Raw genomic sequence first — 18774 nt, 5'->3', positions numbered from 1 at the left:
CATTCTTCACACTCTTCTGCTACCACTCTGTTCTTCCCCAGATCAAGACTGGCTAAAAGCTTCCAAACAGCAAAATCTTCCAGGTGTATAAGGGTGGCAAGAGGAATACCACCCCCTGAAGTTTAACAGCAAGCAGTATCATCCCTTCAATGATCCATTTTTAACGGGTTGCAGCAGTCCATCTCAGCTGTTTTCCAGAGCTCAGGGGCCTGAAAAGCTCCTCTTTTAGGGGAAACAGCCACCTTTTTCCTGCAGTTAATACATTCCAACCACAGCAGTCTGCGCTGATCCAGCAAGTTACTCCAACTGAACATTTACAGTCTCTCATTTTAAGGGCTTTGGGTTAAACTGGAAGCAAATCAATTCCTGCTCAGCCAAGACTCACTACTTCAGTGAAGTCTTGGTCAAAAATGTTGAGGTGCATTTCAACCCATTTAAAGAGCAGCTGCTTTCAGACATCATTATTACAAGCAGCAGCCAGGTAGCGGTATTTTTGTGACCAGAAAACATTCCCAGTATGGTTTTGCAGAAAAACACTTGGCTTTCTTAGTTGGAGATTTCTGTTCCTCCTGTAAGATTTGCCCTTTTCCCATGTCCCAGTGTGGACTGTAAACCACATCATTTTCAACAAGAAAGCTTTCCACAAACAGTCAAAAAAACAGAAGAAAAAACAACCACCTGTAATAGCACGGCTGCCAACTTGCTCTTCCAGAGATCAACGCCATGTTTTGAGACAATAAATACATAAAGACACCGCTGTTACTTGGTCTGGCCTCAGGCAGTAGCAAACGGAGTTTTTACAGGGTGCTGCTCACACATTACTGCGTGGTCACAAGCTTTACAATCATACCAATGATCCGAGAGCCACGGGGGCACATGCATAAATCCATGCTGGGGTTCTTGATTTTATCCTGCAGCAGCTGGTCCAGCTCACAGCGCAGCTCCTTCACCAGCTCGGCGACCTAGCAGAGGTGGTGAAACACAGAGGTGAGCGTGAGGCTCCTGAGATGCCGCTCAGCACTGCCCTGCCGCCAGCATTCTCCCTCCTGTTCGTTACCTGGTGAGAGGCAGCCACGAAACGGATCCAGCCGTCATCCAGGGAAATGACAAATTCTCCCTTCTGCAGCTGCATGTGAACCTGCCCGCCTCCGAGCAGGACCAGCGGGTACACGGACACCATGCTGCAGTCTCGGATGAACACGCGGCTGGTCTTGATCTTCTCGTGGTACACCAGGTAGGGGCTCTCGAAGTGCCGGGTCTGGAACGGCAGAGCCCCAAAGGCTGTGGTTAACCCTTCAGCACGTGTACACAACACCCTTGTTACTGCATCACCTCTATTTTGACCTGCTTGGGCAAATAAGGGATTGCCTGCGTTTTCTAAGGCTGAAAGAACAGCAAATGCACCTAAATGTGTCTGCGTGATTAACAGACTCTCTCCAATCCATGAGAGCTGCCATCAACTTTGCCAATTATCCCTTGCTCCTCCCCACTTTGCAGCGAGCATGTCAGCAATCAGCTAAGTTATCAGTTGCCTCAAGGCCCCAAATTCTTTTCATGCTATGGAGATTTTTCTGTGTGCATTTGTTATGCTCTTCTTGAAACAAGAATGATGAACATTTCAAAGCCTTTATAATTCCAGCTTACAGTTCATGATAAAAATCCCATGCTTTAAGCAAGTAATTTATAACCTGGAAAAGCACTGAATCATCAAACATGGAGAGAGACAGACAAGTGTTACCATACATCATGGCAGAGAGAGAAGAGCTCTTACCTAAAAATAGCTAGTAAGGTAGAAAGAAAATTAACTAAATTTGAGGACCCATGAAGAAACAGAGTATACCCATGGATTATGAATTATAGATTACAACCAATAAATAATTGGCGAAACAAAACCTGAGGGGAGAGGGGTTGGGTTATCTACATATACAGAGTTGTTACACGCACACGCCACCTCAGTACAGAGGAAAAGCCAAGGAAAACCACTGCAACGGAATTTCTAAGTGCAGCTTTGTAGACACAGTTACAGCAAAACATGCTCTGCATCTGCTAAATTCTGCTCCAGAAGTTGCAGTTTAACTGTGTGCCCAAGAGGACGCTCTTAACTCTGGAATACACCATTATTTATAATCCCAGCAGGGGGGATATTCAATCATGAATAATTTTTAAACATCAAAAGGGACCCTCACTAATCTCAGCTGTTCAAGTAAAGGTGATTTCTTTTATAAAAACAGTGTTTGCAGAAAAAAAAAAGAATCCTGACCTGATAATTCACAGACGAAGGGTGAATGTGAACATAACCATCATTTTTGGTAACAAACTTCAGTTCCTCTGCTTTTGGTTGCATTTTGACTGCTCCTGCACTGGTCTTCTGGTATTTGCCTTCTGGCTTTTTCACCTGTAAGGTAGGACAAAAATTTGGAGAAGCCTACTGTACCAGCAAGCTGAATTCACCTTTTTTAACTTATGTTTTAATTTCAACAACAGAAATTCTCAAGTAGTAACAAGTCAAGTCACTAGAGACAGATGATACACTCCAGGTGCTGTCTAAACTCTTACAGTTCGTTTGTAACCAGGATCTTACAAAAAAATGTAATTTAAATTAAGTTCTTAAAAACACTTGCTGCTGGCATATATGTAACACTGCGAGCAGGCTGCAGGAACAGCAACAGTATCAAGCTATACAAAAGGGAATTTGGCTATCTGGCTCTGACACTACAAGCCCTAAAGTTTGGCAATCTAAAGGGGCTCAAATCTGGTAGTTGGCCCTTGCTGAAAGCTGGCAGTGTGGATGTGCTGCACAGCAGGAGCGTTCTTCTGAATGAAATGAAATAACTTGAAAGAAAGAAAAAAAAAAAAAGCATTCTTTTACCTGGACAACATTGGGATACAGCGCAGCACACAACATAGCTGAGATCAGCTTGATGTTCTCTGCATTGGAATTTGCCTATTAAATGAATGCACAAATTAGGTATCCTACAAGTCAGTCAAAAGACAAAACCCCATTTCTGGAATGTGTCAATCACCGAAACCAGTTCCCTTCTATAGCAGCACTGCTGTGTTTTACAGAGAAGGTCCAGTTTTTGGTCCTAAGGTCTCAGGCTAGACTGAGGTCATCTTGCCCCCCTCCATCAATTTGGAGCAAAATTGGAAAGAAAGTACAAATTGTCCCAAAGCACAGTGAGACACCACAGCTACCAAGCCCTTACCACCCCCATCACGTAGCCCTGGACGATCTCTGGCTACGCAACACAATTCTGTTCCCAAAATACGGTCTGCACTAACACCACCATTACCTCTTCTCCGGTGGCATCCAACACACCATCGCCTCCTTGGGACCACTTCCTCTCAATGTCCCGGGCTCTTAATCCCTCCTTCACAAACCCAATGTCAGAAAGCAGTTCTGTGAACTGCCTTTTCAGACTGGCAATTTCCTACAAACAGACAAAGAAAGGTCAGAGATGCATGACCCATGGAGGCAAGAGAGTCTTAACACATTCTCAGCTGAGGCACCAGAACTCCCCCTCGGTGTCTCAACCAGTCCCTGCATGAGGCGACAAAAACTGACTTACCTGAAGAACTCTTCCTGATAAAAAGTTCTCCCTGCAGTAGTTGTAGCTTGCTTGAGATCCCTCTTTGGTACTTAAACGCCATCCCTAATTGAGAGGATGGGGAAAACCTTAACTAAAATATAATAGCTTGAATTTCAGCACATCACACACCTCTGGCAGAAGCTGCTGACTTTTAGCTCACCTTATAAGCCTGGAGAAGAGCCAGATAGTCGCTGTTCCCTACTGCAAACTCTAACTTCTTTTTGTTCGCTTCTTCCCTTTTATCCCACGGGGACACCTAGACAGGCAGTAACAGGTTAATCCTCTCACTCTCCTCACAGTGCAGACCTGGCATCCCAGGAGCTGCATGGTGAAACACCTCTGGTAATTTGACAGCAGCTCGCAGGTCAGCCCGAAAATTGCCTCCGTAGACAACACAGAATCAGAGGCGTTCAAAAATGCCCAGTCAACAGCAGAGTACCTAAGCCTGTTGCCCTGCCTAACCCCAGGAAATCCAAAGGCAAATTTGTGATTGAGCAGTTCACAGAAAATATTAATTTAGGGCACACGGTACAAGTGCCAAGGTGAAAAATACCATTTGAAAAATGTTAGCAAGGTAGTGCAGCCGAAGCTCATAGAAGAATGTTTGTAATAGAGAAGAGCACAGCAAGTCTAAAATCCACCTGAGTCAGAGAGAAGGTGACAGTAACTTGGGAAATTCAAGGAGCTGGGCTTAAGTTACTCTGTTTCAGAATACAGAGACCTATACAGCACCTGGATTTATGCTATAGAAAATCCCTAACAAGCATAAAGAAAACAAAATGCAATTTAATAACTAGAACAATCTATTTCCATTTCTTTCACAACTACCCTTAACATAAACTACTTGCGCTCCTAACGATAGCAATCAAAACCTCAACAAAGTCTGATTTTTCACACAAGTCCACATTGCAACAGAAGATTAACAACAGCAGCTGACCCAAAAAGCCAAAGTGAGAGCAAACATAAAAAACATCATATCTGAACTCTGTATTCATAGCTCAGACATGTCAGCTTCATTATTATCACAATTTTGTCATTATTTCTAACTGCTTCTAATATTCACTTCAAATTTTTGCATTAAATCTGGGCACAGGGGATTGGCTGTACTCACTCGTTCAGATTAAAACTAATCCCCACATTGTTCCTACTGCTCACTCACAGATAACATTCGTGTCACTGTTGCATGGTTTTGTTCATCTGCTTATAAAGATTTTTAATGAGCAATGCATTAACATATAAACAAGGTAGGCTAATAAGAAGAATTAAAATGCTCAAGTGTCGTGTGCAGTCAGTTTCAACAGCGTTCACTGCTGTATGAGAGCACTGCTTTCGAAGCCAGGAGCGTGGTTAAGATTACTTACAAAAGGTGACTTGAACGCCAGACTGGCTGCTATAGTTAGCGCAGGATCCAGGCAGCGGAAGATGGTGCCAAACAGCATGAGTTTGCCAATCCTGACATCAACGGGCAGGGAAGCCAAGTGATATCCCAAAGGGGTGAGCTTTTCGTCTGGAGTTAGTGCTCCCAAGTCTTGGAGTCGCAGCTTCGATGCTCGTAAAGACTCAGTTCTAGGGGGCTCAATTAGTCGTGATAAGACAGAGTGAAGACTCTGTGCAGAAAACATCTCCAGAATCTTAATTCTTGAGGAGGGAAATTAAAAAGAAAAAAAAAAGGCAGCTTAGTTCTGTACACAGGACACACGAGCAAGGGTTTATAAAAAAATGTACATCTAAGGAAGAATGTAATGTACAGAGACAAACATCTGCTGTGGGTCAGGAGTACAGGAACCCAACTGTGTTCTCAGGTGATGAGAGACCTTTTTCCTAGTGTCTAAAATGAGCTAAGGACTGAAAAAGGATTGGAAGACCTGGGGGAGCATATGATTAAATCCCTGGATGCAGAAGCCATGTGATAGTAAGATCAGGAGAACCTGAAATCTCCAGAGCAAGTCTCTTGGTTTCCTGATTCTAGAACTACTTGGTACCTTGTTCTCTGCAGTGGAGAAAGGACATTCTGCACCCTGGCTCTTTCAGGCTATAGAGGAACTGTTAACACTCACCTTAGACAAAGCTGCTCCAAGGGCACTCTCTGGATTTCTGGTAACTGCTCTTTTATGAGCTGATGGTTAAAGTGATGGCTACTGAAAAGATGAAAGCAGACACCTGAGGCTACGCGGCCTGCTCGTCCTTTCCTTTGCAGAGCGTTGGCCCTGGACACAAACGTGTCTTCCAGACTTTCCATTCCTTTGCTTGGGTCATACCTAGAGGAGAGCAGGAACCAGGTTTACATTCAGGAGTGCAGAGTGAACAAGCTGGGGCTCAAGCAGATGGATGCTGCCAACTATATGGATACAATTCCCACCCATCACTTTGGATCTGGGTCCAGACTGGCTCCCCCACTTTGCAGCAGCTTTCTGCAGCTCAAGGCACAGAGCAGGAATGAATCCCAGTACCTTTTCTCTTTCATTTTTCCAGAATCAATCACGTAGACCACATCGTCAATGGTGACAGATGTTTCTGCAATGTTTGTAGAGATGATGATTTTGATAACTCCTGCAGGAGGCCTGAGGAACACAGACTGCTGTTCTTCACTGGACAACGAAGAATGAAGCGGGTAAACAACGCACCTGGAGAAGTATGAGAGAACACTCAGTTCATCTTCAGCTTTTTCCCTCCTGGGAACAGTCTGCCTGTATGTAGTTTTGCACGAGATATTGCACACAGCCATTCAAAGGAATGTAAGAACAGAAAACTTCTCTGCCATATCACCTTTAAGACATGTTCTAAGGGAAAGGCGTCAGAATTCAAATGAACAAAAATTCTGTCTCTTTTGAAGAGCCCAGAACGTGCCATTTGTAAGGCCAGGCTGGAAAAAATCACTCCAGTCAACATTGCCACAGACATCTGTGTGACAGTTTAAACAGAGATTCAGTTACACCTCCATGTAACAATCTAACGCCAAATACAACCACAGTAACAGCTGAAGGCATTTCAGCAAACCTTCTGAAAGAGAACGAGCTGAGGTGAAGTTTTCAGCAGTTTGCTGGAGCAGAAAATGGAGAACACTCAGCACTAGGATCTCTGAGAACCACAACTTAACCAGATAAGTAAAAACTAACACCTGTCAACTTCCTGAGCTGAGAAGAAAAAACAAACAAACAGAACAAGTCACTGTGATAGTAGAATAGGAATTACCTTGATGTTCTGGGTACCTTCATATCACAAACTCATACATTTAATAACCTTTATTTGTCCCTGGACAAAGGTAGGCTTTGTGCAGGAAGCCACTTTTTATTTATGGGTAAAGACTGATAATTTGGGAGCTCTTCTGCCTTACCTCTTGCTGTGCCTGTTATTAAAAAGGGCATTAGACTGGAGCTGCTCATAAAGCATCTTGATTTCTGCTAGACCAGGCAAAAATACCAAGACAGCACCTAAATATGTCAATTTAAAAGATAAAAATAAAAATCAGTCACCAGAAATGACAGCATATGTTGTTATTAACACGCAGAAAGCCCAAGGCAAAACTCCAGTTTTGCAGTTATTGCACAAGAAGCGTACAGGCTGCGACAATTCCTCATCAAAGACTTTCCAAAGTAGACAATTCTCTCATCTTCCCCATCCTATGCATAGTGAGGGCTTTGTTACTCAGACAGAATTTTTTTTTTCCCCTGAAAGTGATCAGTGAGTACAGAAACTGCATGCAAAACACTAGCTTGGGGCTGTATACAAGCACACAGCCTGCATAAATCTACTTTGGTTTCTCTCTCAAGAACAGTGAAATTACCTGGGGGGTACGAATGTTTGCCAGCAACTATCCACTCCAGCAAGGCTTCAATTAGTTCCAGATTAACCTTGTCCAAATCCATGACAGACATTGTTTTCAACACTGTCTTGTTAACCCCTGGGGAAAAAGAAATAAAACACATGGTTAAGTCCATTTCTTATAAAACACACGTGCTGCATACACCAAACCACTGTGGCTGCACAACCAGCATCTCGCTGAGACAAGGCAGAGGTCGCCTCATAAGTCACTCAGGGGTCACACTCCCCCTTCCATGCTTTCCCCTGTTCCAGCTCTTCCCTTCTTTTCTCATACCTTATCAGGGCTCACACCTGCCCTGCACTGAGCCTACACCAGGATTCATCTAGCAGCAGAACGACACACGCATGTACTAGTGGTAAAAGGAGCTGAAAGCCTTCAGACGGTCACCAACTGATACCTTCAAGACTACAGTCTCAAGCTTTCTCTTCTCCCTTTCAGTGTTTCTTACACCAACTCTAAACCAGACCGATTCCATCACCCTTCTGAGATGCTGATTATTCAGCAGGAATCTGAAGAGCAATCAAGAGCAATGACTCTTGCTCATTACCACTGGGGAGCTCTCCACAAGGGTGTGCAGAGAGAAGCTCTTCAAGACTAAGCACAGGGATTATTGTGCTGTAGAGAGTCTGTGAAGTTAATGGAAAGGTCTCCCCCTGTTAAGCCTTTCACTGAATGGTTTCTTTTCTCAAGGAAGGCTTGTGATAATGAAGTGATCTCCTTGGTGCTTGAGGAAGATGCGTGCTGTGCTTTATGTAAAGCTGCTTCAGCAAGAATGGGTAAAGAGGGGAAAGTGAAAGTCAACAAGGCATCTAAAAAAAAGAGGTAGCTGAAAACTGTCCCTTTTCAGATGCTTAAAAACTGCCAAGGCGTTTGTTCTAGTTTAAGAGAATGAAGGGTTTCCTTTTTTTTAAGTTGACAAGAGGTTTCTAATCTCACCTAGAAAGTAGCAAGCAGCAACCTGCTTAATTTCACCACCACAGAACTCTGAATAATATACATGCAGTTAACATACAATATTATATGGTGGCATACCACGCTGTCGTACAAATGTTATATGCCAGTTTATTAGATTTAAGGAGCTTACCTTTATATCGTGTCAGAAGCTGCTTCAGAGTTAATTTTTGGTCTGGGTCTGAGTCCTTGACAGCTGTGTCAGTGGCTTCCAGAAGGCCAGCACGTCTCAGATCCTCCTCTACTTCTTCAAATGCTGTTCTTCGGTGTCTTCCATTCAGTTTGTTTTCTTGCTTTACTTTGCGCCTGTAGGGACTGCTGTCCTCTAAAACATACCTGAACAGCAGAAGAATGTTCAGTGGCAAAGAAAGAAGCCTAACAGTCTCGATGTAATATTTAGCTACAGAGATACAGTATTGAAACTATACCAAGTTCCTCTCGGTTTATATAAAAGGCAGCCGCAAAACCAGAGATAGTAAAAAGACTGGGAATTTTACTTCACACTTATTTCAATTCATTCTACTGCTCCACCTCCATTCTAAGCACAGGGAAGGCAGTACTTCTGAACTGGATTCAGTTTTACTGATGGAAAGGTGTGGGTAAGCAAGCTGTTAACCCCCTGTTGTAGTCAAATATTTGGTAGCTTTGACTTTAGGACAAGGGAGTTCCAGAATAGACTGATGGTCAAAAAAGTCTGATCACTTGCAGTGCAACTCTCTCTTCTACTAGCAGGTCACCAGTGCTGAAATATTTAGCCAGCTCTGGGGGTAAAGGGAGAGGTGTTCTGCTATATTGGGGTGTTATGTCTTTTAAAAGCTGTCATGAGAAATACTAGGACTGCACATGTGATCTTGACAGCTAAACAGGCAGCTCAGAGCAACAATCTGCAAATAATTTACAACAGCTGATCCATTTACTATCTCAAATAGCTGAGCTGCTGGGACTCTACAGTAGTTACAACTGATAACAGGAATTTTTGCCTCACTTTCTGCTGCAAAATAGGACTTACAAAAAGGAACTGTGTGGTACCATGCCTTCGGTGCTGGAATCTAACTTCACATTTCTTTTGCCTGCCTATGTCTAACCACCACTAAAACAAGTAAAACGTGGATGAGGAGAAATCTGTCAATACACAGGCACTGACACACTCCTCATTGCAAAGTTCACCTCTTCTTGAGTACTGTGGTATCTAGTTTAGAAAGTTTTTTTTGGCATAAGCATAGAATAAGAAGTATAAGAAGTACCTTTTACAAGGTACAAGTGGTATTTTATATATACTTCTTATACTTCTTTTAATAAGAAGTATAAGAAGTACCTTTTACAATCAGTGCTTTAGCCGAACTCCAGGACTGCAGGTGATGGGGAGATTTGAGAGGAGCTCATTTTTAAATTTATGTACAGATCTAGTGCAGTCTCAAGGCCAACAGTGCAACCTCAAATACCAAATAGATCTAAGAACATTTGGCAATTTCATACCTCGTCATTGCAATCACATCTTCCAGAAAAAACTGATCCACAGGAAACGTTCGACCTAAAAGGAAATGTGATAATAAATCTGTATTGCACACAACACCCGCAGAAGAGGGAGAAGACAAAAGATTATTGTTATTTCATAGAGGTTATTATTTTACACACTGACTTCACAGCTTTAATCCCTAATCCACCTCTGTGACTAAAGAAAAAGAACGGGGGGCTCTCCATCTATACTGTGCTCTTCACTGTAATTTCTGTCTAAAGCAAGCAGTGGATGTTTTCCAAGCATGGTTTGGTGACAGGCACATATACTGCCAGAGGAGGGCTGATACACTTATGGGAAATTTCAGCTGTGGTGAAACTAGACATGACCAGGTTCCCTGAGCTATCTTATCATTTTTGGCTTTTTGGGAAGGATATTCTGCTGGTGTAAAGCAAGCACCAAAAAGGCTAAATTTCGAAGACTTTTCTTGTAAATCTCATGAGTCTTTCCTTCTAAGCACTTGTAATCATAGTTCTTGTAGAAATCCTCATCTTGCCACTTTACAAAATTAGCCCTTGTCTGAAGTTAAGAAGATCTTTTTACTATTCACCACTGATTTGCACACAAATATAAAAACACTTCACAAGCAGAAAAACTGAAACCAAACCACTAAAACAACAAATGTTGACAAGATAATAAAAACAACTGTTTTCACCTGGTATGTTAATAATTGGGCAGGAGTGAAAGTACTGAGAAAAAAGCTCTGCATTCAAGGTGGCACTCATTAGTATAATGCGCAGGTCTGGCCTCTGAACCATTATATCCTTCAAAACCAGCAGCAAGAAGTCACTGAAGAAAACAAGCAAAAAGACATTTGAATTTCTTCAGTGTTAGCTGTTAGATCTCTTTTTACCTTCCCTATTCTCTCCACTTCCACGGTGTTTCCAACAGCACAGCAATACCATCACATCAACAGCATGAGCTTCTCAGAATAGATGGAAGCTAATAATGTAGTATATTAACGGAAGCCAATCTGCTTATTTTCTGGCTTTTCCTTACGAGAGGGTAAGGATTACTTGGCAAATTTATTTAAACTATGAAAAGTTCTGGTTACATTATAAATTAATTGCATTAATGACAAGTCAAGAGCATTAGATAACAAATTAACTGGAAGTAATCAATGAGCCACTTTTGTTCCTTCCCTACCGGAAAAGCCTCTCGAACTGGCTTCCAAATGATTTTAGATGAGAAGAAAGAAGAAATCTTGAGTTGCACATCCTTTTATGAGGCTAAAATACAACCTGAGCTGTAGAGTAACAGGTCACAGTCAAAGTCTCCACAGAACCCACTGCACTTCAGTGTTTCACAAGGAAAGCATCAAAGAAAAGGGCCCTTGCCACTTAGTTTTCAGAGAGAAAAAAAGCTCCCAAAAGGAGGAATGTGAAGAATTAGTGTAAAAACTGAAACAAAGGAGAAGTAAGAAGCAGACAACTGTGGTTAAAAAGTTACAAAACTCTCCAGCCCTATTCAAAACTTCTTTTCAACAGCACTGCCAGGTGCCAGTAGATTGGAAGCATGGAAACTAGAAGGGATGTGCTTTCTTTGCAAACTGTTACAACACAACATCCTGTTGCCCAAAACCAAAAACCTAATACCAGACTCCTTCCACTACCCCATGTTACTGCCAGGAATGACTTCAGATACTTTCACCTTAGTCACCTTTATCCTTCTGATTGTGTTGCTTCATTTTGCTTACACGATGAAAGATTATTTACCTTTCTTCTGTTCTTTCATGAACTTCATCGACGATAACATGTGTGATTCCCTGCAGTGTCAGATCTCCTTCCAGCCTTCTCAACAGCACACCGGTAGTGCAGTACAACAGTCTGGTAGCTGAGGACTGGGAAGGTGAAACAAAGCACTTGGTTGAACTTTGCACAACTTAACATAGCGCAAAAAGAGTGCAGCTGTGGAGTGTTCAGTTTCAGCTGACTGCCAGGTTTGACAGAAGGGAAACATACAATTCTTGCTGGAGACAGGACTGGACAATTTTTCTTTGATGACTAAAACTTAGGAGTATCAGCTTCTTACCTAGGAGCATTGCTAACTATAACATGTAAACAAAAAATTCTGAACTGGTTTTCCTTTGGAAGTTGCTTTGTGATAAAAAAAACTCAGATCTCTGTCCCTAGAAAGATTCAATGAATCTGACCGTGCAGTTTTACACATACTTCTTGGAAAAAAGCAATCAGCTGGAACGAAGATAAAACTTCACTTCCAGGACACCGGTTTAAATTCAGTTCCTCCTTCTGGTTGACTGAAGCTGTAAGTTTAAATCTCCACTCGGAGACAAATGGGAACAGAGATGTGGAAACAAAGACAGCAACCTCAGACAACCTTCCTGAACACACAGAAGTATTACTCGTACCCTCACCTCAGACCCTTCACCCACAGTCTCAACAGAAACAACAAGATAAGTCATAGCACTTCAACTCTCATTTTGTAAAGCGGACCATGCAAATGCGGATGAAATAAAACAAGATGTATTTCACAAAACAATATAAAACAGGTGATAAAAACTTGCTGATCTCACTGTATAGTGGATACAAGACAGAGATTCTGTCTTGTAGATTCTGTATGCTAGGCAAACACTACACATGTTTTAATAGAACGAAATGAAAGGCAACAAGCAAAGCATACATGCCTTCACACTTTCTAGGCGGATCTGATATCCGACAGTCAGCCCAATCCTTTCTGTTCTTTCTTTGGCTACACGTTCAGCCACAGAAATGGCAGAGATCCTGCGAGGCTGGGTACAGATGATGTTTGCAACTTTGTTTGGAGAACCTTGCAGCGAAGCATCCAAAATAAACTGAGGAATCTGAGTGGTTTTCCCACATCTGCATGACAAGATCAGGCATCAATTAAAAGCAAACAAACAAACAACGACAAACAAACCAAAAATAAACATCTTCCACCCACATCAATTAAGATGACTGTATTCCACTTGAAATTTGTTTCGTTAATGTCGTATTTCATATAAACCTTATCTACGATAGCTGTCACTGGTCATGGATGCACTACAACCCTAACATTCTCAAGACATGGCCACGTTTTGCATTCTTCTGTGTAGAGTTTGATACACAAAGTCTGTATGTACAACCACACCCTTACCCTGTCATGCCGCTCACGACAAGAACTTGGTGGCTCTTCAGGAAATCAAGAATGGTTTCTCTTTCCTGCCATGCAGGGAGTTTCTGTCTTTCATGCAACATGGACTGGAAGCGTCTAGAAGACTGACACACAGAAAGCAACATAGAAAAAATGGTAATTGAGGATAGTCCTGTCCTAGATTCTACAATTTTAGATGTTAACAGTCCTTCTGACTTTAATCTGACTTCCTGAATGCAGTAATTCAGCGTTTCTTTTCCTTGCATCATGTTTTTCCATAAGGTGGAGCAAAAGGATACTTTCTAAAAAGCCAAACTGATGCTACTGTTATTCTCAGAAGTATTTAATGTAGCTTAGCAAGCAGCAGAACTCTGAGCAACCTTCTACCAAGGTATCTAATCTGATACTCAGATGAAAGCTCCAAGATAAAAACTGCCATTGATTTTTCTTTTCTAACTCTGACAGCAGCAAAACTCAGCTTTGCAAGATCCCTTACTGGTTGTTCAAAGGCAGCAGGACTGTATCTGATGAACTTGTGGCTTCTGCATCAAGACCAAGACGCAGAATGAATTGTTAGCTGAACTTCTGGAAGATGAGCAGCACAGCAGTAAGAAAACAACTGGAATGAAACAGCAGCCCCTTGTTTTAATATTTATTTCTCTAAAGCAAGCATGAAAGCAGGTATTCTGTTCTGTATACCATACCTTTTTCAGCCGAAACTGCGTGCAGAGTTTAACATTTTCATTATACAGAGACTTTGCTTGCACATCATACTTTCTGGAAAGCTTTTTCTTGAGGTTCACGTAGCTCTCATTCTCCACGACAACTTGTTCGGGCTCATCTTCCTCCTCTTCTTCTGCCACCTCTTCTTCCTCCTGAGGCTCTGTCACTGTTGAGGCTGGAGACACAGAACATACAGTTAGGTGTTCTTATTATGAACCTCTGTGACCCCATCAGCACTGTAGAGAAAAGACACACGTTCCAGGAGCATTTTCAATAAAGAACCTTGCCAGGCAGGAGATGAGGATCTACAGGACAGTTTTTGACACACATTTAGCTCAACACTACCAGCAAAGCTCCCTTCACCCTGTCAAACAAAGCCCAGCTTCTCCAGCCCCATCCCACTTGTCACTATAGCTGCACCAGCCCCACTCTGCAGCACCAGGGTCTGGGTGGCTGCGTGGTGAACCTGACTGGCAGTGTTTTGCCTTCCCGAGTATTTTTCACCCATTGCAGCTCCCCGCTCCAATTCACTGCATGACCACTTGTATGCAGCACAAGGCTGTGATGGCAACACCAGCCTAAACTAATTAAAACTACACTTTAAGTGGTGAGCCACTGCCAAGTACTTTCAAACCAAGGCTGAAACTGGACCAGACACTTTAGCTCCTACTGCCTATCGAATTTCTATTTTTCTGTGGAGCTGTTAAAAAAAAAAAAAAAAAAAAGGAATAATCTGTTGTCATGATTCAGGTGCTCTAAAGATGTGATGCTATTATTCTTGCAAGCTCCCTTTAAGAAAGATTGCCTTAGATAAAACAGCTTTGGAATTGACAGCTAGGTCATCTATGCTATGAATTTTTTTTTCAGCCTGCCACAAATGACAGGGGGCTGCAACTCTGCCCCTGCAAATAATAATAATAAAAAAGGTACCAAGAAAACCAACAAAGACCTGTTTTCAACATTTACTCAGCCTTACATCCAACTTCACAAAATTAATTGTGAGGAAGGGTTGGTAATTTTTTTCTTCTAAAAAGATGTTTCTGAATCAGTGAGAACCGATGCACAAAAGCTTGTAAACAACCTGCTCCATTCCCTTCCAAACACACACCGGGCCAGTTTTGGTGAGCTCACATCCCATCTCTCAATGGCTTTTTATCAAGTGCAAGGGAACAGGCCTCGTTCACTCTGCCAACCTGAAGTCATTTACTTCTACACTGCTTTAGCTCACTTCTTGCCAACAGAAAACCCTTCTGCTGCGGCTTTATTAAGAAAGGGACTTCCTGCAGCACAGGCAGATTATAGATCTGGCTCACCACATGACCTTAATTCCAGAAATAGATGTGGAAGAGGCGCCTGATTCTGCTCCTTGCCTTCTCTCTTTTTTTTTTTTTAAACCCAGAACCCCTAGAGGGAAATTTGGTGTACCTTCTGATATTTGGTTTGAGGCAGACGTACTCTCTGTGTGTAGCTTTCCTGGAGGCGTTGCCAGCAGGGACACTGGAGGAAGGCTGTATTTGTGGTGAGTCTTTTCAAGCAACTCGCTTATTTCAGATTCATCTTCTAAGCAAGTCACCAGCGCGTACACCACTGGTTCGTGAGCCTCTGCAGCTATCAAGGCCTTCCCAAAAAGGAATTCAGCAATGTGCAACCGACAGGCGAGAGGTAGATTCTCATCAGTGGAATAAAATGCCACAAGAGGTGCCTGCAGCGGGTACTTGTTTTCTTCAGGAAATCTTACTTCAAGTTCATATACGGGACCATCGCTGTTAGTTCTGAGATGAGAATCATCTACAGAGTTCTTGGCTGATCTCAGCGGGTGGTTTGGAGGGAGTTCATGTCTGAATCTGCATTTTGAACCAAACTTGCAGCCTCCTTGGAGATAAAATTTACATATTTCTTTTGAAGTCTGCTTTGCAGCGTCCCTCGTACAACCACCCTTTTGTTTCGATTTGCTGAGCCTGTTCGTTAGGTATTCCAGTTCCAATCCAAAAGTCCAAACTCTGTTTTGAATTCTTTCTACAAATTTTTCTCCATAGATTGACCGGAGGACAAACGCCTCTTCTTGTCTCTGTTCTAAACATTCTTCTCGACTGGCCTGAGCAGCTGCTTCAGAAACCTGCATCTTCTCTCCATATCTCTCAGCAAAGCACTGCAGCAGCAAATGCTCCAAGGACGCCCCAATATTACCATTGCAGGATCTCAGTATGGTCCTACAACGCTCACTGTCAAAACCGTACCTGCAACAAAACAGAGACAATGTGGCAACAAGTGAGTGACAGGCTACAAAACAAAATAACCACAGATCTGCTTGACTAGGCTGGCAGTGAGGAAGCATGTTAAGGCATGAGATCCCATTGCTACTACTGAAAAAACAAAACTCCCGCTGTCTGTCGTTTATAAGGTAATAAATTAGTTTATGGGGCTACTGTCTCATAGCTCAGAATGTAGCACGTAACAGTTCCAGGACTGTATTTCCCACTTGAACTGTATGAATAAAGCTCTTCAGAAAAAAAACTGAGTCCTCTCACATAGAAAATGCTCACAAACAAAGAAAAAATAGTTAATAAATGTTTCTATCTCAGCAAAATTGATGAAGAAAGATTACAAATTTTCCCAATTATACCTATCTGAAGAAATATATAACAGCAATGCTTCCTAAGCTTTCCCTAATACCTGTTTCGTGATCTTAAAGAAAGAACTTAAAAAAACAGTGTAAAAATAAGAATGATTTATTTTCATAAAATCATTATTTCAAGTTCACCCAGTTGAGGATCAAATTTGCAGGAAATACAAGCCTAGCAGTTCAGCACACAGAATTTCTCTGGAGTCAAGTGGAGTTCCAAACACTGAGGGCTTACAGTGCTGAGACTAACAATTTACCTCTTCGGGATACAAGATATTCACTGAAAGGACTCACCTGGAGAGTTTGTGCACAGCAAATGCAGACACTTCACTTTCCACAATTTTGTGCTCAGCTGCCTCAGCAGAAGACCTTGGCGTTACGTCAGAAACTTCCTGATCTGTTGACCAGCACTGTTCATCATCAAGGTAATCAGGTTCGTCATCGTCTTCTCCAGAACCAGCTACTCTGATAAAAAAGAGGCATCAAATTAAAATGAAATAAAATAAAATTATATTGCTGAGTAGACAAAAAACGTTTCCCCTGTAATTTTAAATCCTCCACTCAAATGGGGAGTTCTACCATCTCTTTCCCACAGCTAATATTGTAGAGGAACAGAGTGGACTTGAAATCACAGGATTTGAGAAAAAATTAAAAGTTAAGGGGTAAAAAAAAGATCACTTTTTATTTCTAATAGCGTGCCTATTAAGGCATCTAGAAGAAGTGCCTCTGTTTAAACTAACTCTGATTCGGGAGCCAGATCCTGTCCTTGAAGCTCCCGAAGAAGTTCCTTCACTCTTCTCTGATTCTCTGTTGTCATGTGTATGGTCTGCAGAGGCATCTTGGCTTCAGGTCGCTGTTTCGTTTGCCCTCCTCTCCTGGCAGAGGCACTTGATCTGAAAATTAAAATTAAAACAGAACACAGCAATGAGTTATTTGCCTGGCTCAAAGGATGCTTGCTGAATAGGTATGTGAAGCTGAACGTTAGGATCCAACTCTGTGTTTCGAAGCAGGAAAAAGAAAATAGGACACTTTTATCACCTAAGGAGTGCTCAGTTGGGTTCATTCTTACACAACCAGGATGTGTACAGCCATGTCTGTGCACAAACAGATGCGTATATGGATTTTATCCTACGTCACATGCAAAGTGATTTAGTAAACACGTTGCGAGGTTGTGCTGTTCTCAGACTAAGTACAGCCAAGTATTTTTAAGCTACATTGGTCCCAATACATTCTGGATACCAAATTAATTTTAATCTTTCTGTTTCTTCTTTGGAATACAAAGAAATGAGTATCCCATGTCTATCAATGTTTTCTGATAAAACATGTTTTGAAATCATTTCATGTGAAAAGAAGAAAATCAGAGCTTCAAATCCTTTCTTTTTTTTTTTTTTTAAAGAGCTTTCCCAGCTATAAAATGTTAAAAACTTAATCAAAAGATGCATGCAAAAATTGCTTCATGATGAAACAGCTTCAGCACCCCTTCACTGTTCTGCATATTCAAACACAGCCAAAACAGTCCCAAAATATCCTGAACACCTCTGTATTTCAAAACCTACAAATTAATGAAAGACCTGTTTTCCAGCCTTGGTTCCTCGAACAGACAGAAATCATCTCCATCATCCCAGATTTTGGTTGAACACTTCCTATTTCCGCCAAGTTGACTCTTGTTTGAATGGCCACCACTGCTTCCTCCTCTCCCTCTTCCTCCTCCCCCTCTTCCTTTTCCTCCTCCTCCTCCTCTCCCTCTTCCTCCTCCTCTGTTGGGCTTTCCTCTTCTCTTTGCTGCTGAACTCATGTTCTCCTGCTGAGGAAGAGAAAAAAATATGATTTAGCATGTCATAACCGAGTACACATCATCTGATCTTCCATGTTTGAGCACAGCCGTTCTCAAACCACACTTAACCACCTTCATGCTCAGGTATCTGTATGCACCTGAAGCAACGCACAATCCACCAGAACAAATGGTTTTAGAAAACGAAAGGGATCCTAATCTTTCTCACAGCTGCTCTAACTGCAGGGCCTCTCAAAAAATACAGAGGAGCCTACCAGCAGCGCTGCCTACCCCTGGCGCTCGGGTTATGTCACTCCGATGGCATTTCCTCGGACGCGGCAGTGCAAAGGGCAAACCTTGAGGGGATCCTCCACAGCAGAGAGCAGCCTGTGCCCGGGTACCCTTCAACCTGGCCGCTGGGAGAGGGAGCCTGAAGGGAATCTGAAGGGAAGGGTGGGATGGGGCTGGTCCTTAGGGTCCCCTCCAGCCCCAACCACCCCGCGCCTCCCCCTGAGCGGTGTCAGGGCAGCTCCGGGCCCTGTGGCAGGGGCTTGCCCCCAGCTCCCCAACCCCTCAGCCCCCGTTCCCCTGCCCCTGTTCCCCCCCCCCCAAAAAAATTTCCTCTCCTCACCGCCCCGCCGCCGCTGCCCTGCCCTGGAAGCGCCG

The 18774-nt window shown here is 42.6% G+C and overlaps 1 protein-coding gene across 1 annotated transcript; it reads right to left on the bottom strand.

Moving 5' to 3' along the window:
- Nucleotides 1-518: 518 nt before the first annotated feature.
- DHX57 (DExH-box helicase 57) lies at nucleotides 519-18767 on the bottom strand. Its single transcript, XM_032184060.1, has 24 exons — nucleotides 18740-18767; nucleotides 17909-18141; nucleotides 17078-17230; nucleotides 16632-16802; nucleotides 15140-15951; nucleotides 13696-13889; nucleotides 12995-13116; nucleotides 12525-12720; nucleotides 11596-11720; nucleotides 10536-10669; nucleotides 9841-9895; nucleotides 8498-8700; nucleotides 7375-7491; nucleotides 6925-7021; nucleotides 6041-6214; nucleotides 5648-5848; nucleotides 4952-5228; nucleotides 3751-3846; nucleotides 3570-3653; nucleotides 3294-3431; nucleotides 2870-2944; nucleotides 2261-2395; nucleotides 1058-1258; nucleotides 519-962 (listed from the first exon to the last, which is right to left on the bottom strand). The coding sequence occupies exons 2-24, from the start codon at nucleotides 18130-18132 to the stop codon at nucleotides 819-821; spliced, it is 4128 nt and encodes a 1375-aa protein (XP_032039951.1). The 5' UTR covers nucleotides 18133-18141; nucleotides 18740-18767; the 3' UTR covers nucleotides 519-818.
- Between the last annotated feature and the right edge of the window lie 7 nt (nucleotides 18768-18774).

This window comes from Aythya fuligula, chromosome 3 (genome assembly GCF_009819795.1).
Source record: "Aythya fuligula isolate bAytFul2 chromosome 3, bAytFul2.pri, whole genome shotgun sequence".
Classification (NCBI taxonomy): Eukaryota; Metazoa; Chordata; class Aves; order Anseriformes; family Anatidae; genus Aythya; species Aythya fuligula.
This window is presented reverse-complemented; position numbering and strand designations above follow the sequence as displayed.